The following is a 22,135-nucleotide window of genomic DNA, read 5'->3' on the forward strand; positions in this document are numbered from 1 at the left end:
TGGAAAAGACTATCCTTTTCCCATTGAATTGTCCTGGCAATCTTGTAAAAAATCAATTGACTATAAATGTGAGAGTTTATTTTCTAGACCCTCAATTCCATTGCATTGATCTATAGGTCTATTCTTATGCCAGGACCACACTGTCTTGAATGTTGTAGCTTTGTATTATTTTGAAATTGTGAAGTGTGAATCCTCTAACTTTTTTCTTTTTTTTTTTCCAAAATTATTTTGGCTATTTTGGGCTCCTTGAATTTCCATATGAATTTTAGGATCAGCTGGTCATTTTCTGCAAAAAAAGCCAGCTGGAATTTTGATAAGGAAAGCATTGAATCTGTAGATCATTTTGGGAGTATTGCTATTTTAATAATGCAATGTTAAATCTTTTGGCCCATAAACACAGGAGGTCTTTGCATTTATTTAGGTCTTCTCTTATGTCTTTCAACAATGTTTTGTAGGTTAGAGTATAAGTTTTGCACTTATTTGTTAAATTTATTCTTAAGTATTTTAGACTTTTGATGTCTTGAGTCAGTTTTAATAAGCTCCGCTTTTGTAGGTATTCATTTCATCAAAATTTTCCAATTTATTGTCATAAAGTTATTTAGAATAGTCTTGAATTAGTCAGTGTTCAACCAGAGAAATAGAAGCAGCAGGAGAAATTAAAAGATTTATTGCAAGGAATTCATTCACACATTGTGGAGGCTGGAAGACAAAGTGTGAAACCCCAGATCCACAGGGTAGACCTCCAGGAAGGGCAGGCAAGAAATCTGGCTTGAGCCGAAACTGCTGTCTACAGGTATAACTTCTCCCTCAGGGAAGCCTCAGTTCTGCTTTTTAGTCTTTCAAATGATTGAATCAAGCCCGCCCATATTATCTTGGATCATCTTACTTCAAGTCACCATATTATGGAATTTAATATAATCTATAATATACTTTCATAGGTTATACTAATATACTAACATAGGTTAGTGTTTCATTGAATAACTGGCAACTGTGGTTAAGCCAACTGACAAATAAAACTGATCGTGATAGGCCTCTGAAAAATCTGTACCATCTGTAGTTAATAAATTCCTCTTCATTCCTAGTATCACTTATCTGTGCTTTTCATCATGATTAATCTTGCCAAGTATTTTTCTAACTTACATCTTTCAAAGAACCAACTTTTGGCTGATTCCATTATGTTTATTTTCAATTCCATCACTTTTTGCCTCTTATGATACAGTTCCAGAGAAGGGAGAAATTGGTATCAACCATTAGTCCATTCCAGCAAAAGGCCACACTTAAAATTTTAGGCTTAAGTTTTTTTGTTTTTTTTTGTAAACACTTCTTGGGATCTATGTGAAAGAAAAGCACATGCACAGAAAAAAGCCTAATGACATATATCAAAATGTTAAGGGGTTATCTCTGGGTATTAGGATTGGGGATGATGTTTTTCCTCATTCTTCCTGTATTTAATACGTACTTTTATAGTAATGTGTACATATGTATAATTGCTATGTTATATACCTGAAACTAATATAATACTGTGTCAGCTGTACTTCAACTAAAAAACTATTATTTCTAATTAAATGTGATGCAGGACTATTTTATTTTTTAATGTAGGTTTCTTGATTGATCCTAGATTGCGGGGGGGGGGAGGCTAAATGGTACTTTGGGGGAAATTTTAATATGAAATGCATGTTAGGCAATAATATTCTTCTCTTCAATTTCTGTGGCATAATAATGATATTGTGGTTATGTAGAAGTATGTCTCTTTTTAGGGGACACATGTCGAGGTACTGAGGGGTAAAATGTCATGATGCATATTTCAAATGACTTGAGAAAAACAGTTTATAAAGCATATGTAGCAAAATGTCAACAATAAGTCAATCTAGATAAAGGGTGTATGTATGTTCACTATACTACTTGAAATTTTCCAAAATAAAAATGGGAGAAAATTATATACTTCTATAATAAAGCAGTTGGAGGACAAAAAAGGCCCATAAGACAACCAGTCACTGATGAAGATACTTTCTACATGGATGGATCTCATCCTTTTGTCTCCAGGGATCTGTTCCATGTTAATGGCAGTGGCTCACCACAGGCTGCTGCACCGACCGGAGAGGCTGTAGAGTATCACAGCCCCTGGAGTTGGCAGGCATAACTCAGTGCTCACTAACTTGCTCTCTGGAATAATCAGATGATGCCCTTTTGATGACTGTGAAGTATTAAAATTACCTCCTTTTTGAAAAGTCTTTACTACTAGAGAATGAAATTAAGTAAATGGCAATATTCAACAGCACAGAATAGGCAATATTACTGACATCATGATGGTGGCCAACATATTCATTTATTTCTGTTTCCACTTTCCCACCATTAAGCCCTTATTCTTTGGAAAAGCAGATTTTTTTTTAGGGTTTAATCATATACAGCAAAGGAATAAGGATAAGGTCTTGGTTTCAAAGTTCTGATTTACGAGTTAAACCAAGTCAATACAAAAATGTTCCTGTGCTTGCTATGGCATATACAAAAATGCTCCTTCAACCAAATAAAAATAGGGGACTAAAAACACTTTTTGCAAATCCGTGGTATTATCGGGTTCCTATAGATCTACAATATAACACTGAAGGATTATATCCTATGTACAATAAGCAAGTTGAGGAAATAAGAATACATGTCTACTAACATCCTTTCCAAAGTATTATAAATAAACTTTTACTTCAGGATCTTGAAATAAAAATTCATACAGTATTCACAATGAAACCCAAAGATAAAGCAAGATGAAATAGTCAATAGCATGATTAAGAATAGCTGACATTTGGGGCGCCTGGGTGGCTCAGTCGGTTGTGCGTCCGACTTTGGCTCAGGTCATGATCTCGCGATTTGTCACGCGATTTGTGAGTTCGAGCCCCGCGTAGGGCTCTGTGCTGACAGGAGCCTGGAGCCTGATTCAGATTCTGTGTCTCCCCCTCTCTCTGCCCCTCCCATGCTCTTGCTCTATGTTTCTCTATAATAAATAAACATTAAAAAAAAAAAAAAGAATAGCTGACATTTATAGAAAACATTATGTACCAGGAACTAAGTGCTTTTATCTCATTTAATTCTCATTAACAACATTATGAAGTAAAATTATTATAACCATTTTACAGACGAGTGGTCAAAGGCTAGAAATTTGCCCAAGGTTCATTCAGCTGGTAGATACCATAGTGGGTCTTCAGACCCAAGTAGTTTGGCTTTGAAATCTGTGCTCCTAACCATTGTGCTATAACATCTCTCTATACCAGCCACTAATTAAAACATCAGAAATGTATTCCTTCCTAACCTTGGTCATCGTGAGATAAGGAGTATCTTTGGCTTCTACACATCTAAATTTTCAACATATTATGTTCCTTCCAACATATAAAAACCATTCTTATCCTGAGCCACCTGATTTTATTTTACTACAACCCGCCCCAGACTCCGCCAAGCCCACTCCTGTATTCTGCCCTCATTAAGTGGGTGCATTTGCATTAAGCTCTGCCTAGAATAACAAAAAATGTATGAAATATTTAAATCTTATTTGTTCAAAATAAAAGGAGTTAAACACTTTCCCTCTTTACTCTCATATCAAGGCTTCGAAGACTTGCTCAGGAAAATACTGCTGATGTTGATAACCAGAGGACCTTACCAGGGGCACATTATGCCCCAGGATGAAACTTTCAAAACTGTCCTCAATCTTCTCTTCTGTGTATTAGGATGTGTAGCAGGATGGGGGTGATAGTAGAAATTATGGTAATAAATGTAAACTATGTCTTCTAGAAACATTTTCATTTCATGGAAAAATGATAAGACCACAGCAAACTATGGGGTGCCTGGGTGGCTCAGTAGGTTAAGGCTCTGACTTCGGCTCAGGTCATGGTCTCACGGTTTGTGAGTTCAAGCCCCGCATCAGGCTCTGTGCTGACAGCGCAGAGCCAGGAGCCTATTTCAGATTCTGTGTCTATGTCTCTCCCTGCCCTCCCTCCCTTGCTCACACTCTGTCTCTCTCTCAAAAATAATAAATATTAAAAAAAAAAAGACCACAGCAAACTAAATTTGGAAATGTGAAAGTCTTATTTTTTTAAAAACCAGGCTATACAAAGACAACTGAAAGCCATACATGAAGAAATTTCCAAAACAAACAAATGAAAAAAATCACACCTACAAAATTATTTACATGTTGGGGGCCCATATTAAAAAACATGGTCCCCAGTCCAATATAGACATGGAGAAACAGTCTATGGTAACACACCTGGAAGAGGATTTCTGTAGTACTTCCCAGTATATGACACAAACCAAATGAGGAAACCCCTTGAAGGTACTTCAATGTTCAGAGGTTTTAAGACCTTGGCTTTGATGATTTTGAAGGTAAGAAACAAAATCAAACTGGCTTCCACTGTGACATGCCAGTGGCTTCAAGTCAGTGCCTACAATCATAATGCTTCTGAATGGCCTTCTATTTGGGGGCAGAGCAATCTGTAGGCATGAAAGTTTTTACACACTCCCTGTTACTATATTACCTTAATAAAGACAAAAAGTTGTCATTAAACTCTTTTAAAAATATGTAACGAATTTTCTAAAGATAACATTTTTTTAAAGTCCAGATTCATCAATGATGAGTAAAAAATCTATTACTTCCCTAAGGTCATTTCCTTAACTCTGTCTATTCCTGCTTAAATGCAAAAGCTGATAGTTTCTGATTGGTAGAAAGATCTAAAGGTTTTTGCTTTTTTGGCAAATTCAGATTCTCCTTTGCTTTTTCTTTCTGGTTTTCAGTTTCATGACTTTCATCAATCACACGTTTTCGCTTCTTTGCTTCAGCTCCATCACTTGTAGTACCTCCTTTGGCCTTGGTAGCCCATGCCTTTGTAAAAATATGGGAGAAAAGATTTTTAGGCAATAACAAAGAACTAGGAAGGAAATGATTTCCTCACTTTTTTAGGTAATAATCCTGTATATAAAAAGCAGCATTAAAAAAAAAAAGCAGGGGCGTCTGGGTGGTTCAGTCTCCACCACCTCATGCTCTGTCTCTCTCTCAAAAATAAATAAACATTAAAAACATTTTTTTTAATTAAAAAAAAGCATAATTAGTACTTGAATTGTTAAGCTAATCATTAAGGATTCTCATTGTTAACAAATGTCTTATTGCAGAGCAGGTTAAAAAATTTATGTCTACCTCTGTAATATTTCAACCTAAACTCTGCTTATATTTAACCATATTAAGTGCAAAATATATAACTGCAGGTACTTTTTTAAAAAATGAAACTTTTTATTTTGAGATTTTTCATATGCAGTTGTAGGAAATAATACAGAAGGATCTCGTGTACTCTTTTCCCAGTTTCCCCCAATCATAGCATCTTCCAAAGCTAATATATCACAACCAGGGTACTGACATCAATACAATCCTCCCATTTTTACTTCTACTCATTTGTGTGTATGTGTGTATGCATATTTAATTCCCACGTAGGCTCTACATTCAAGATACAAAACAGTACCATCACCACAAGGATCCCTCATGTTGTTCCTCCAACCTACACTTCTCACCCAGGCCCCAACTCCTGGTAATTAGTTCTCTGTTCTTCATCCCTATCACTCTGTCACTTCAGGAATGACATTTCAGATACTCTTTTGGGGCTGGCTTTATTCAATAAGCACAAGAACCTTAAAAAGTTCAGTCATTTCCATCTGTCTCCTAAATCTTTTTTTTTTTTTTTTTTTAATTTGAGAGAGAGAGAGAGAGCAAGAGAGAGAGAGAGAGCAAGAGCATGTGCATGAGGTGGGGAGAGGGGCAGAGGGAGAGACACGGAATCTCAATCCCAATACAGGGCTCGATCTCACAACCCTGGGATCATGACCTGAGCCAAGATGAATATTGGACGCTCAACTGACTGAGTCACTTAAATCTATTTTAATATGTAATAGTTCCTCCTTCTTTCACTTTATTTCCTTTCCATTTATTTACTATAGAAAAGAGACCCTTTGCAGCTGTAGAATTTCTCACATTAACAGACTGGATTGTTTAAGGTTTAACTTAAAAATACTGATTACATTTTCAAGTATTCAAAAACACAATCACATTTTTTACTGCATAAGATCATTTAGATACCATTTATCTAATTCTTTAGAATTATCCTTTTATAAAGTCTTACAAAAAATGAGAAGTACAAAGTTGCCAATGAGATTCTAAATAGGCTAGAGGTGGTTGGACCAGTTTCTAGCTTCCTCATTTTGTAATAGCTTTATTCTTAAAATTCAGTTTATCAAGGCAAGTATCTATTTCACCAGGTGAATACTGCATGCCCATGCCGAATACTTGCATCCCTGGGGAAATGATATCTGAGGATTTAATTGATATACCACACACATTCCTTCCCCTTGCAACAGAAAGCTGCTCCTAGCCCTCCCTCATAAGGCAGAAATTTATACAAGGGGCAATAAGGTACAAGCCACCTGTCCTAATTTCCACATGAAAGGCTAGAACAGAACACCAGGTCTTCCACTGCCCGAAAAGCAGTACTCTCACTTTGACTTTGTTTTTGTTTTTTTGTTTTTTAAAGTAAGCTCTATGCTCAGTGTGGGCCTTGAACTCACAACCCTGAGATTAAGAGTCACATGCTCTATCGACTGAGCCAACCAGGTACCCCAGTATTCTCATTTTATATTCAATGTGGAAGTAAATAGCATTTAAAAAAATTCTGCTTTTTAAAGAAATTTTTTAGGTTTATTTATTTATTTTGAGAGAGAGGTAAAGAGAGAGAGTGAGTGCAAGCAGGGAAGGGGCAGAGAGAGAGAATCCTAAGTACCCTAAGGTAGTAGTCCAAACATGTATATTTAATTTCATTTTTACTTCTTAATTTTATTGGCTTTTGATTTGTAAGTAATGTACTTTTTCTTGGGGTATCCTCCTAACTTACAACATGCAGGAACTTATACAGATATAAACAGTACATATGCCCCAAATTTAACCATTAGCACTAATAACTATTACACATCCATATGTTCAGAACTAACATTTCAGTTATTTAATTTCCTTTCCACCAAGAGTTTACCAGAATATATGCACTTTCCAGAAAAGAAAAAGGTATTTTCTATAAGAATTTTTAAGACCTAGGGGGCACCTGGGTGGCTTAGTCGGTTAAGTGGCCGACTTTCGGTTTTGGCTCAGATCGTGATCTCATGGGTCCATGAGTTCAGGTCCACGTCAGGCTCTGTGCTGACAGTGCTGGGCCTCCTTGGGATTCTCTCTCTCTGCCCCTTCCCTGCTCGCGCTCGCTCTCTCTCTTTCTCAAAATAAATAAATTTGAAAAAAACAAAAACAAAAACAAAACCCCTAGGAATTTACTAAGATCTCAATCTCAGCAAAATTATTCTTACCTTCCTTTCTTCAGGTGACAATACTCTAAATCGAATCATTCCTTCTTTTATTATGTCTGCTTCATCTGAAAAGTCAGGATTGTCAGACAAAATATTACTTCTGTTTTCTTCCAGCCACATCTGGAACCCAGTCTTTGGCCTAAAATAGCAATTATTGAAAAAATTTCAAACTTAAGGCACAGTTTAAAGTGCTTTATGATTTTTCAGGCTAGTAATTAACCATTAGTCTTTGCATACCTATATATAGTAAGAAAGACACAATTAATTACACTTGTTAATATTCATAGTACATATTACCTAAAACTGCTTGAAGACCATGGAAATAATGAACTGAAAAACTCCTTGTAAGATCAATTCAAAGGGTTTCCTCACATATGTATTTTCCAAGTGGAGCAACCATGAACTCTGTACTTTCAGCTCCTTTTTGGAATGCTGACAGGCTCAAGGTCTCCAGTTTCACTCAGCCCCTCTGGCCCAGTAAAATTCTTCCAATCCTTGGTGGGTTCTTTCTCCATTTCCCAAACCAGCTATCTTTAATTTTTACTTTTCTCAAGCTCCTATCCCATCCCCTCACCATTGCTCTCACAGATGACCTGGGCGTGTATGTCCTTTCTTATGTAATTATTATGTAAAGCATACACACAGCATACTTGTCAATTTCATTAGACTTGACTTTTTTTTTTTAAGGTTTATTTATTTTTGAGAGACAGAGACAGACCCTGAGTGGAGGAGGGGCAGACAGTGGGGGAGTCACAAAATCCAAAGCAGGCTCCAGGCTCTGAGCTGTCAGCATGAGGCCAATGTGAGGCTCGACTCACAAACCATGAGATCATGACCTGAGCCAAAGTCAGATGCCTAACTGACTGAGCCACTCAGATGCCCCTAGACTTTGCTTTTGACACAAATTATCTTTAGGTCACAAGTCAAGATTTAATGCAAACATTTAATATTTACTGAGCACTTACTATCTGCTAGGCATTGTTCTAAATACTTTGTGTGTATTACCTCATTTCATCTATCATAACCCTATGAGGGTAGGTGCAATTACTATCTCTATTCCATAGAGGAGGAAATCAAAGCTCAGAAATGTGAGATAACTTAGGGGCGCCTGGGTGGCTCAGTTGGTTAAGTGTCTGACTTCAGCTCAGGTCATGATCTCACGGTTCGTGGGTTTGAGCCCCGTGTCAGGCTCTGTGCTGACAGCTCAGAGCCTGGAGCCTGCTTTGGATTTTGTCTCCCTCTCTCTCTGCCCACCCCCACTTGGGCTCCATCTCTCTCTCTCAAAAATGAATAAATATTAAACAAATTAAAAAAAAAAAAAGAAAAGAAATGTGAAATAACTTACTCTAGGTCACACAGATAGCCGAAGGCAGACCTGGGATTTAATACCTTGGCAGTTTGACTGCAGAGTCCCCATACTTCACACAGCAGCTGTACTGGCCCTTACTACACTGTAACCAAATGGATCTTGAATAACAAATTTAAATATACAGCAAAAATTAGTGGCAAAAACACCAGGGGAAAATGTTTATGATAAAATTTTATTTTACTTATTTTTCAAGATCTTTTTATTTATAAAGTTTATTGTTGAGAGTGACAGAGTGCGAGCAGGGGAGGTACAGAGAGAGGGAGACACAGAATCTGACACAGGCTCCAAGCTCTGAGCTGTCAGCACACAGTCCCAAGCAGGGCTTGAACCCATGAGCAGCGAGATAATGACCTGAGCTGAAGTCGGACACTCAACCGATTGAGCCACCCAGGCACCCCTATGATAAAATTTTAAATGGAAACAAAACCACAGGTTGTAACATTCCATCTCTGATGCAGAGCCCACTAAATGTAGAATCTTAATTTTAATAAAAAAGATTTAAAAAATTATGAGTAATTGAGGGATTTTTGTCTAAATTTTTTAATTTTTAGAAAAACAAGCTATAAAAAATATTACTAGCATTGCCTAATTTGTGGAAATATACAAATTTCAAGTAATCTTAATATAATTCTATTTCCAGAAAAATAATACAACAAATCAAAACAAATGGTAAACAAAGTTTCTTGAATTTCCGGAAATTAATAAACATTCATTTTAATCAAACTTGAAGCAATGTCACAAATCTAGCTAACAGCAGGCAATCTCCCTGCCCCTAAACAGCTGTTTCTCAAAAGAAAAACAAAATTGAACATTTCTCTTCTGATTCAGTATATCAATACTCATGACAAAATATTTGGTTAAACAGTTATAATTCCTTAATGACATTCCAATTAAATAAGTTTTCTGTATTGAAAGTACAAAAAATTGAATCTTCTTAAATAAAACCTTCACTGCTTAATACCTACTTTGAATTCAGGGCAAAATAGAAAAAATAAAAACCAAAGCTACCCCTCAAATTAAACTGGTTAACATGAGGGATGCCTGCTAGCTCAATCGGTAAAGCTTACGGCTCTTGGTATCGGGGCTAGGAGTTTGAGCCCCACGTTGGGTGCAGAGATTACTTAAAAATAGACTCTTTAAAAAAGTAGATAGATAAATAAACTGGTTAACAGGAGATATTCAATGATAAAAATGAAATGGTGACTTTTTCTTTTTAACTGAGGCATTAAAAAAAGTTTTTTAAAAATGTTTATTTTTGAGAGAGAGAGTGTGAGTATGGGAGGGGCAGAGAGAGAGGGAGACACAGAATCTGAAGCAGGCTCCAGGCTCCAAACTGTCAGCACAGAGCCCAATGCGAGGCTCGAACCCATGAATGGTGAGATCATGACCTGAGCCAAAGTCTGATGCTTAACCTACTGAGCCACCCAGGCGCTCCTTACTGATGCATTTTAAATAAACCCAGCATTTAGAGAGATCACGAAATTAACATATTGCACTGGCAAACAAATAGGATATAGGCAAATAGGAACTCATATTGCTGGAGGTACAGAAAATGATACAAGATTAATGGAGAAAAATTTGGCAATGTCTATTGGAATTACAAGTGCACATTAACTTGAATCATACAGATATCCATCTTACGGCTATATGTATATGTGAGAAATGACATTCATATAAAGTAATTCATTGCAGTACTACTTGTACTATAGCAAAAGACCAGCCATCACCTCTGTCCACCAGTAGAGAACTGAATAAATTATGACATATCCATTCAATGGATATAAAAAGATTAAATAAACTGTGTAGTAATATGAGATGATCTGCAAAAGCTATGTGAAAAAATAGTAATGCACAGAACAATGTGTATGCTACCATTTCTGTTAAAATAAACAGATAAATACAAGTGTTTGAACACTTATAGAACAATTCTGGAGGGCTAGGTAAGAAATTTGTTGTAGTGACTATTTGTAAAGAGAGGAACTGAGTGGATATGGAAGATATTTATTCTTTATCAGACTTTCTTTTGTATCCTTTCACTGCTTCTCCCTCTTAACTATATTTATTTTAAAACAAAAGAAGAATTATAAAATATATGTTTTAAATTTTAATTTAAAACAATTTAAAGCACAATACAATTTATTTTATTTTAAAAATTTTTTTACATTTATTTTGAGAGACAGAGTGAGATAGAGCATGAGCATGGGAGGGGCAGAGAGAAGAGGAGACACAGAATCTGAAGCAGGCTTCAGGCTCCGAGCTATCAGCACAGAGCCCGACACGGGGCTCGAACCCACCAACTGTGAGATCATGACCTGAGCCGAAGTAGAACGCCCAACCGACTGAGCCACCCAGGCGCCCCGTAAAACACAGTACAATTTAAAACTCATATATAACTTATCAGAGCATACTTAAGTATTAACTAGACATTAACCAATATTTATGGCCTCCTTAAAGTTATGTATTCAGGGATGCCTGGGTGGCTCAGTCAGTTAAGCATCCAACTCTTGATCTCAGTTCAAGTCATGATCTCATGGTTATGAGATTGAGCCCTGTGTTGGGCTCTGTGCTGGGCAAGAAGCCTGCTTAAGATTCTCCCTCCCTCAGGGCACCTGGGTGGCTCAGTTGGTTAAGTGTCAGATTTCAGCTCAGATCATGATTTCACACTTTCTGAGTTCAAGCCCTGCATTGGGCTCTGTGCTGAGAGCTCAGAACCTGGAGCCTGCTCTGGATTCTGTGTCTCCCTTTCTCTCTCTGTCCCTCCCCTGTTCTCTTGCATGCTCTCTCTCTCTCTCTCCCAAAAATAAATAAATATTTTAAAAAATTAAAAAAAAAAAAGTATTCTCCCTCCCTCCCTCTCTCTGCCCCTCCCATGCTCTCTCTCAAAATAAATAAATATTAAAAAGAAAGTTATGTGTTCAGAATGTCCACCACCAGTGCCAATGTATTATTTGTAACAGTGAACAAGACAGTTGCATAATTTTGTATTGCTGTGTCTGTATGTCTTTTATTGGAATACTGAATCTTGAGAATAATAAATTTATCTATGTACTAACCTTTGACTTTCAGTGTTTTGAGGACATGGAGCTGGGGTTTCAGATGATGAATTTTTAGGATTTTCTTCATTCGCATCCTCATTCTGATCAGCTTGGGAAGTTCTTTTCTGGAAATAGGATGCTGCAGATGCCTGTAAAAACAAACATAATGAATACTGCAACAAAAATCTAGTACCATTTTATATACTACAATCAAGTTTTGAAAAATGTGGAAGAATATTTATAATTATTTAGTATTCTTATACCAACATGTGAAGTCCTGAAGTTCTCAGTTGAAAATAAACATGCCTATAGACATAAAACCCAAAAAAACTATTACTTCAAATTCCATGTTTTCTAAATGAATAAAATTATATAAAATGGAAAAGATAAAAGATCTATTATACTAATGACAAATGTGAGGTGAAATACCAAATCTGGGATGAAATCTAGAAGGCAAAATCAGAATACGGAAGAAGGAAAGATTGGGGCCAGCATCATCATTAAAAAAAAGATATGCGTCAGAATCATCTGGGAAATTTTTTTAAAAGCCAGACAGATGCCTGAGTCTTTGGGGCCTGAGTATACACAGTAAAACCTTGGATTGTGAGTAACTTGTTCTCCAAATGTTTCACAAAATTAGCACACATTTCTAACAAATTTTAACTTGATAAATAAGCAATGTCTTGCAATACAAGTAGTAGGTTACACCATGATCACAACTGAGCCAATGTTTTTCTCTCTCACTGGCTGTAAGACTGTGTGTGATCATTTCGCGTGCTCAGATGCTCAGTCTCAGGCTGCAGTGTTTGGCAGAAATCAGTGATTTTTCAGAACATAGGAAGGTGCCCACAACTGGCACTAGTTTATTTTTTGTCACTTCAAAGCACCTGTGGACAGTCCTCCGCTTTTCCATACAAGAGTAAGCTTAGGAATGCTTTGTTTCATTCTAGGCAGGCTGCCTGCAGATATAGACCCTTTCCCCTGCTGCCTTATTGATAGTTACATTAAATACAGTATATGACAAAACTTTATTAATACTGTACGGTAGTCAACATTGTGCAAACGTATACAATGGCCCCCATGAAGAAAGAGATTCCACTGAGCCAACAGATAGCAGTGATTCCATTAATGATAGTGATAGCCGTCCTACACAATAACCCTCTACTCGTCTCCCTCACACCAGCCATGAAGGTTTTCAAAGGTAAGTGCAGGTTAATTTATTTTTCTTTATCCTTTGTATTTTATTTATTATTTTGTATTACAGTACTGTAATCATTTTTATGTGAATGTTTTTGGGTTGTGGAATGAATCATCTGAGTTTCCATTATTTCTTATGGGGGAAATTTGCTTTCATATACAAGTACTTTGGATTACAAGCATGTTTCCAGAACAAATTATGCTTACAAACCAAGGTTTTACTGTATATATTCTAAAAAGTGATTCTGAAGCAAAATCAGATTTGAGAACCACTACCCTCCCTAGGCACTCAATGATAAACAACTGGAGCCTCCTGCCCCATACCTGAAAGAGTGAACAAAAACTAAAGCAAGACAAACAGATCATGTGCTACTTGTTGCTAATGTGGGTAGTTGAAATAGTACCTGCTTAGACTTTGGCTTTGGAACTAGAGGCTTTATAACTGGAGACTTTTCATTATTTGTAGCTCGACTGAGTGCAGATTTCTTGGATGATCTGTTCATATTGTCTAAAATATTAGTAGAACGTGCTGAATTCACTGAAATGGCAGGCTCTTTGGAACTGGCTGATACCTAAAGAACAAACTACTATTAGCATTTTATGTTTAAAGAAGAAAAACCCCAAGAGATTCATTTTTCCTCTAAATTTCTGTTAAGTCTAGGGGCGCCTGCGTAGCTCAGTTGGTTGAGTGTCCAACTTTGGCTTAGGTCATGATCTCATGGCTCATGGGTCAAGTCCCATGTTGGACTCCCTAGTGTCAGCACAGAGCCCGCTTCAGGTCCTCTGTCCTCTCTCTCTCTGCCCCCCCCAACTCATGCGCTCTCTCTCCCTCTCTCTCAAAAATAAATAAACATTAAAAAATGTATATTTAAGTGTCTTTTAAGTCTATATTGTAGTGTCACATTTGGAATTGAATACATTTTGTATAATCCATATTAAGACTGACACACATACTAAATATAACACATCCCTAAGAAAAACAGGGACTATCTTTCAAAACCATAGGTATTCAGAAGATAAGTCTTAGCCCAAGCATGAACTAGTGCTGCTTTCAACTGTTTTCACAAAAATCTGTTTCAATCTTTAATGTTTCCAAGTCTGAGGAGGGTCATCTGGTGGTTTGGAAATATTTCTCTGTATAAAAATGTACTTAAAAACATGTTAAGTATCACTGGAAAGAGTTTACCTTGAAGGGGTTTACTCGTCCTTGGTTGCTAGAGATAACTGCACCTTTCATAAGAAAGAAACCCTCACTTAATAGTGGTAAAACATAAAAGACTTCTGACTTCTGTAATAATAGGTCATTTTAATCTGTATTATATAAAAACAAATGTGCTTTGCAACTTTAGAATTATTAACAACTCTATATGACCTCCTATTTTCCAAGACAAAATAAAAGTAACAGCTATTAAATGGAAACTATCCCAACTTCTCACTATGAAATATATAAACCTGTATAGATCTATCCTTTTCTCCTGTTACCATGGAAGAATGGTGCCTTATTTTAGCTAAGGTTAATAATTCATCTACTTGTGCTCTAGATCCTATCCACTCCTGCTTTGTCAAGAAACTTGTCTTATCGACGGCTATTCCATCTTTGGATTTTTCACTCTTCATTGACTACTCAAGTTTCCTAACTTAAACAAAAACAAACCCTCTCAACTTCACATCACCTCTAGCCACCATTTACTCCTCCCTCGTCTATACAGTCAAATTCTCAAGAGTTGTCTACATGGTTATTCCCAGTTCCTCACTGCCCCTACATTCCAACATCCACAATAATACGGCTTCCAGCCCTACTACCCTATAGAATTTGTTCTTGCTAAGGACTCAATAAACTCCATTTGGCCAAATCTGGTGGATAGTTTTCAGTCATCATCTTATTTGACCCCCTCAAAAGCATTCTACATAGCTAAGTGTTCTTTTCTTCTTGACACTGTCTCCTCCCCTTGACTTCTGAGATTCCCCATTCCCACCTCGTTCCTCTTTGATCTCATTCTCTTTTGATGGTTCCTCCTCCTTAACCTCCTGGGCCTAATGTTTAAATGTTGGGGATTCCCTCCCCAAACTGCAATTCTTTAATCTCAAATAAACTCTCATTTGACTCTCAAAAAAAAAAAAAAAAATGTTGGGGATTCCCTAGGCCTAAACTCACTTTTCTTCTCACTTTATATCCTCATCTATGCCCAGGGTTTAAATTGCTATGGTTATGCCAATAATTTTCACTTTATATCTCCCTCCCAGACTACTTTTCTAAGCTCCTAACCAAAATATCCAATAGTAATTCATCATCATCTTATCAAAATCTGCATTTCCCTAGTGTTTTCTGACTCAGTAAGTGGTTCCATCATTCACTCATGTATTCAAGCTGGAAACTGAGTCATTCTTTACACCCTAAGCTTCCATACTCTCTACATCTTTTTCAGAAACACCTCTTCAATTCTCATTCTTTCATTGGTCACCACCACCCTATCCAAGCCACTATTCAATGTCACTTTTGGAATTCCTCGGTAGTCTCCTTATTTGTATTCCTCCTCTGCCAGTGTGCCGTGCTATGCCTGCTTAAAGCCTACAACAGCCTCCCAGAGACCTCAGAATGAAGATCAAAAATCTTTACTGTGGCCTACATGGATCTGCATGATTTAGCTCTTGCCCATCACTCCTAAACCACTCAGCACCACTTTCTCTCTGCCTGTGCTCTTCACACCACTCTTACAATCTTAGCACATGCTGTTCCTTAAGTCACACACTTTTCCTTTGCTTCTGCTCTCACCCACTTTTGCCTAGCTGACTCTTAATCATCCTGCAGGTCTCTGCTTTAAATATTTCATGAGGCCTCCCTTGGGGTCCCCACCTATCTATCACCACTGACTAGATTAAAGCAAACTATTATATACTCTTTTAATACTCTGTACATGTTTTTACAGGTAAATTTTAAAAATCAAAGTAACATATGTACATGGTTTAAAAAGTTGGGGAGTGCCTGGGTGGCTCAGTCGGTTTTAAGTGTCTGACTCTTGATTTTGGCTCGAGTCATGATCTTATGGCTCATGGATTCGAACCCCATATCTGGCTCTGTGCTAACAGCACAGAACCTACCTGGGATTCTCTCTCTCTCTGTGCTAACAGCATAGAACCTGCCTGGGATTTTCTGTCTCTCTCTCTCTCTCTCCAAAATAAATAAACAAACTTAAAAAAAAAAAAGTCAGTTGGTACTATGTAAGATTTATGTAGGAATCAACCATGCATGTCTACTTGACTTTTGGTATCTCCCACCTAGTCAAACATAATAGGCATTTAATAAATATTTGTAAAATGACCAGTTTCACAAACAAAATTCCTGATAAAAACAAACTTAGGATGGCAGAGTATGTGTGTGGGGTGGTTTAAGTACATATATCACTTTAAAAGACTACTTGAACAATTTTCCTGATATTACAAAATCACAAATATTTCTTACCTGACTTAACAGCTGGCACATCAGAGGAGTTTGCATTTTTTGAAAATGGATTCTGTCCTATAAAATAATTAAGATAAAACAATGCAGTGTAAATGGGGAGATAAAGTTCCTCTCTATAATCAACAATCAGCAAAGGTGTCTTGACACAGTACAGGTATTCAATTTTCCTCAGCCAAGCAAAATGAGGAAAGCCACAAAATATTGCATTTCTCATCTTTAAATTGCTTTAAAAATGTATCTTACCATACTTATGTATTTCTGGTTTTTCTTCTTTATCATCAGCTTCTCCAGTATCCTCTTCATCTTCTTCAACTTGGTTTCTGAGCCTTAGCTGGCTCCACTCTGTAGCAGTATTACTGTAACTAAACAATAATATTATTCAATTAAGAGCTATGCAAAGACCAATTAAATTTTCAGAATAGTAAAGAATAATTTAAACAACTGATTATTTCTTACCCAGCATTCAGCCCTTTTCTGAAATCTTCCTCTTCTTCTTCTTCCACCTGGGTTGCTGCCAATTCTGCTGCCTTTTCCACAGCCAGTTCACTAAGTCTTTGGGCCAATATTAATCTCCGGGAACGAGAAGCATATTTAATGGCTAAATTCACAGCATTTTGAGTCATTAAATCAGCAAGTTCCACACAACGAAATTCCCGCTCCAGTTTACAAGAAAGCTAACCCAAAATGGAAAAAAAAAAAAAAAAAAAAAAAAAATCACATCAAGCAAAACTTTTAAAAAATAAGAGAATGATACTACTAGTATCTGAGAAAATACTGGTTTTCTAGATAATGTATCTCACTGATTCTAAGATGCATAGTTTTTACTCAGTTTAGCATCTCTGAAAGTAGGAAGCATCTTACAATTTATGGTGGGTCAGAGTTTGCAGCATTTTTTTGGCTTATATAAATAAAATAATGGTACATTTTACAATCACTAGTAGCTTAGATTCAATGAAATAAGGCATGTGATTTCAAGCTATTAATTACAAAGGAAGTAAGATTTTCCTTTAAAATTCAAATGTGGTTTTCTTAAACTCATTTTGCTGCCCACCCACCCTCATCCTGCCCTCATCAAATAGGGTAGCAAATTCAAAGAAGGAATAAATTATAAATGATTAATTAGTTATTATTTTTCCCAGAACTGGCACACAAATACTACAAGTGAATCGGGGGGGGGGGGGGGGGGGGGGGAGGGAGGCGGGAGTAGATTTATCCACTCATTTTTAAGTGTGATTGTCTATGATTTCCAATTACCAGAAATAGTTATACAACTTACAAATAAACAACTTCCTTTTTCTTGCTGTATTTTAATAAAAATTTCAATAAAAAACAAAGGGCATTCATTAAATATCTTTGAAAACACTTGATTACTTTTTTTTTAAGTTTATTTTTTTTTTAGTTTCATTTTTTATTTATTTCTTAATTTACATCCAAGTTAGTTAGCATATGGTACAACAATGATTTCAGGAGTAGATTCCTTAATGTCCCTTACCTATTTAGCCCATCCCCCCTCCCACAACCCCTCCAGCAACCTCTGTTTGTTCTCCATATTTAAGAGTCTCTTATGTTTGGGGCGCCTGGATGGCTCAGTCGGTTTGAGTGTCCGACTTCGGCTCAGGTCATGATCTCGCAGTCTGTGAGTTCGAGCCCTGCATCAGGCTCTGTCCTGACAGCTCAGAGCCTGGAACCTGCTTTGGATTCTGTGTCTCCCTCTCTCTCTCTGCCCCTCCCCCGCTCATGCTCTGTCTGTCTCTCTCTCTGTCAAAAATAAATAAACATTTAAAAAAATTAAAAAAAAAAAAAGAGTCTCTTATGTTTGGTCCTCCTCCCTGTTTTTATATTTTTTGCTTCCCTTCCCTTATGTTCATCTGTTTTGTATCTTAAAGTCCTCATATGAGTGAAGTCATAAGATTTTTGTCTTTCTCTGACTAATTTCCCTTAGCATAATACCCTCTAGTTCCATCCATGTAGTTGCAAATGGCAAGATTTCATTCTTTTTTATTGCCGAGTAATACTCCATTGTATATATATACTACATCTTCTTTATCCACTCATCCATCAATGGACATTTGGGCTCTTTCCATACTTTGGCCATTGCAGATAGTGCTGCTATAAACATGGGGGTGCATGTGTCCCTTTGAAACAGCACACCTGTATCCCTTGAATAAATACCTAGCAGTGCAAATGCTGGGTCAGAGGGTAGTTCTATTTTTACTTTTTTGAGGAACTTCCATACTGTTTTCCATAGTGGCTGCACCAGTTTGCATTCCCACCAGCAGTGCAAAAGAGATCCTCTTTCCCTATATTGTCGCCAACATCTGCTGTTGCTGGAGTTGTTAATGTTAGCCATTCTGAAACGTGGTATCTCATTGTAGTTTTGATTTGTATTTCCCTGATGCTGAACATTTTTTCATGTGTCGGTTAGCCATCTGGATGTCTTTGGAGAAGTGTCTATTCATGTCTTTTGCCCTGGGTTATTTCTTTCTTCACTGGGTTATTTGCCAGTTATATGCCCTTTCTTCACTGGGTTATTTATTTTTTGGGTGTTGAGTTTCATAAGTTCTCTATAGATTTTGGATACTAACCCTTTACCTGATATGTTGTTTGCAAGTATCTTCTCCCATTCCGTCAGTTGCCTTTCAGTTTTGCTGATTGTTTCCTTTGTTTTGGAGAAGGTTTTTATTTTGATGAGGTCACAATAGTTCATTTTTGCTTTGGTTACCCTTGCCTCCAGAGACATATTGAGTAAGAAGTTGCTGCGGCCAAGGCCAAAGAGGTCTTTGCCTGCTTTCTCCTCTAGGATTTTGATGGCTTTCTGTCTTACATTTAGGTCTTTAATCCATTTTGAGTTTATTTTTGTGTATGGTGTAAGAAAGTGGTCCAGGTTCATTTTTCTGCATGTCGCTGTCCAATTTTACCTTGCTGAAGAGACTGTCTTTGTTCCATTGGATATTCTTTCCTGCTTTGTCAAAGATTAGTTGGCCATACCAACAAACATTTCTGGGTCCATTGCTGGGTTCTCTATTCTATTCCATTGATCTGAGTGTCTGTTTTTGTGCCATTGATTATTTTCCTTTTGGTATGCATTCTGACAACTCAAAGTGAGGCAACTCAAGGACAATGTAAGGAAAATTAGTACTTCATAGACTAAGGGTCTCATAATTCATAGAGTAGAAGGATTATTTTGTTACTCAGACATCCCACATCTGATGAATCAGCACAGAAGCTTTAGATAGTCACCTGCATGTCCTTTTCAAGTTTTCTACTATCACTATTGTATAAACAATACCTCTTAATCAGGGTAGTACTCTGCCTCAGAGGGTGTTTGGAAATGAAAAGAAGTAGTATGGTTCTCATAGTAACAAGGTTAAACTTCAGGCATTTGCCAGGGGGACAGGAATGCTAAAGAACTGACCAGTCCTCAAGCTACTGATACCCTACTAACAACACTGTCCCAGAGGAAAAGCTCCTCTAATGATAAATGGTAAATAAACCAAACATATTTTCTTACATATGTTGTACAAAGAGAAAAGGTTACTAGTTACACAAGTGACATTTTAACTTTTTTTTTTTAATGTTTATTTTTGAGACAATGAGAGAGACAGAGTGCAAGCGGTGGAGGGGCAGACAGAGGGAGACACAGAATCTGAAGCAGGCTCTAGGCTCTGAGCTGTCAGCACAAAGCCCAATGCGGGGCTCGAACTCACGAACCATGAGATCATGACCTGAGCCGAAATCGGACGCTTAACCGATTGAGCCACTCGGGTGCCCCTACAAATGACATTTTATAAAAGAAACAAAACTTACTTTACAATAAACTAAACTCAAGGCAGTGTTGCATAGTGATGACAGTAGTGAATACTACCTTTTGGAAACTGGAGTTATAATTAGCTCTGTGGTCTTAGATACCACTTTTCCCTCAGAATCTTTTTTCCTCAACTTTGAAATGAAAAGTCTGGACCATTTACTCTCTCAAGAAATACTGAAGTCTATTATGTATTACACACCATATAAGCACCCAGCACACAGTGGTAAAGGAGATGTGACCACTGTCCTTAAGGGGCTGGTGCAAAATGAACAAAGAAATTAGGTTATACTCCTCACCATAAACCAACCTCAAGTGAGGACACGAAACATATGCACTTTATATTTTAACTATATTTATATATCAAATATATATATATTTATCTCTAGAGATAAATAGACTTAAAATATCCAGGGCATGAAACCTGGTTACTAGCTATAAACAAACTTTCATCACACAATTGCTTAAGAGATGACAAAAGGCAAGCATATCTAAAAGCCTTATCAAACAAAGTTCTTAAGATTACTCAGCCCTGGAGGTCTAAAAGCCCACACTCAAACTTTATTTTGTTGTAGGAGCTATAGCCAGTTCACAAATTTTATTAAACATCAGAATACCTGGAGTGCCTGTGAAAACGTAGACAAGTGACCAAAAGCAAAAAGGGAGATAGCACCAGAACAGTTTATTTCTGCCTATGATCTTCGTTATAGGTAATGTTTCAAATATGTTAACTGCAATATCAACTTGGAAACAGAACTTTCAAGGAAGAAAAACACTACTGGATGCAACTTAAGAATTGGAGGTTGTGCCCTGTTGGTGGGAATGCAAACTGGTGCAGCCACTGTGGAAAATAGTATGAAGGTTCCTCAAAAAATTAAAAATAGAATTGCCATATAATCCAGTAATTCCACTATTGGGTATTTACCCAAAGAATAAAAAAGCAATAATTCTATAGAAATTTTCTTTTTATTAATTTTGAGGATGGGCGGGGCAGAGAGAGAGAGAGAGAGAGAGAGAGAGAGAGAGAGAATCCCCACCAGGCTCTGCACTGTCAGCACAGAACCCAATGCGGGGCTCGATCCCATGAATCATGAGATCATGACCTGAGCCGAAATCAGAAGCCATATGCTTAACTGAGTGAGCCACCCAGTTGCCCCCCAAAAACACTAATTCTAAAAGACATATGCACCCTTATGTTTACTACTGCATTATTTATAATAGCCAAATTATGGAAGTAACCCAAGTGTCCATCCATAGATGAATGGATGAACATGTGGAATATATATACACAATGGAGTATTACTCAGCCATAATAAAGAATGAAATCTTATCATTTGCAATAACATGGATGGATCTAGAGAGTATAACGCTAAGTGAAATAAGTCAGTCAGAGAAAGACAAATACCATATGATTTCACTCATATGTAGAATTTAAGAAACAAAACAAACAGGGGTGCATGGGTGGCTCAGTTGGTTAAGCATCCGACTTCAGCTCAGGTCATGATCTCGCAGTTGGTGAGTTCGAGCCCTGTGTTGGGCTCTCTGCTGTCAGCACACAACCTGCTTCAGATCCTCTATCTCCCTCTCTCTTGGCCCTTCCCCTGCTTGCTCTCTCTCAAAAATAAATAAACATTAAAAAAAAAAAAAAGAAACAAACAGGAAAAAGAGACAAACACACTTTTGGGGCATGTGGGTGGTTCACAGTCGGTTAAGCACCTGACTTTCGCTCAGGTTATGATCTCACAGTTTTTGAGTTAGAGCTCCACATCAGGCTCACTGCTGACAATGCAGAGCCTGCTTGGGATTCTCTCTCTCCCTCTTTCTCTGCTTCTCCCCACCCCTATTCACATGCATGTGTTCTCTCTTAAAAATAAACATTAAAACAAACAAACGAACGAACA

At 37.2% G+C, this 22,135-nt stretch overlaps 1 protein-coding gene across 2 annotated transcripts in view; it reads right to left on the reverse strand.

Moving 5' to 3' along the window:
* Positions 1–4,049: 4,049 nt before the first annotated feature.
* The window catches only part of WDHD1 (WD repeat and HMG-box DNA binding protein 1), a 66,131-nt gene continuing 48,045 nt past the window's right edge, over positions 4,050–22,135 (reverse strand). The window contains exons 19-26 of one of the 2 annotated variants that reach the window (XM_007083326.3): positions 16,886–17,103; positions 16,673–16,791; positions 16,430–16,486; positions 14,156–14,199; positions 13,374–13,541; positions 11,791–11,921; positions 7,369–7,507; positions 4,050–4,858 (exon numbers count right to left, since the gene is read on the reverse strand). In XM_007083326.3, coding sequence (XP_007083388.2) covers positions 4,658–4,858; positions 7,369–7,507; positions 11,791–11,921; positions 13,374–13,541; positions 14,156–14,199; positions 16,430–16,486; positions 16,673–16,791; positions 16,886–17,103 — 1,077 coding nt within the window. In that variant the 3' untranslated portion in view covers positions 4,050–4,657. Of the gene's footprint in view, positions 4,859–7,368; positions 7,508–11,790; positions 11,922–13,373; positions 13,542–14,155; positions 14,200–16,429; positions 16,487–16,672; positions 16,792–16,885; positions 17,104–22,135 lie in introns of those variants that run through there. The other variant, XM_042989742.1, reaches the window with a different exon arrangement.

Source organism: Panthera tigris, chromosome B3 (assembly GCF_018350195.1).
Source record: "Panthera tigris isolate Pti1 chromosome B3, P.tigris_Pti1_mat1.1, whole genome shotgun sequence".
In the NCBI taxonomy this organism is placed as follows: Eukaryota; Metazoa; Chordata; class Mammalia; order Carnivora; family Felidae; genus Panthera; species Panthera tigris.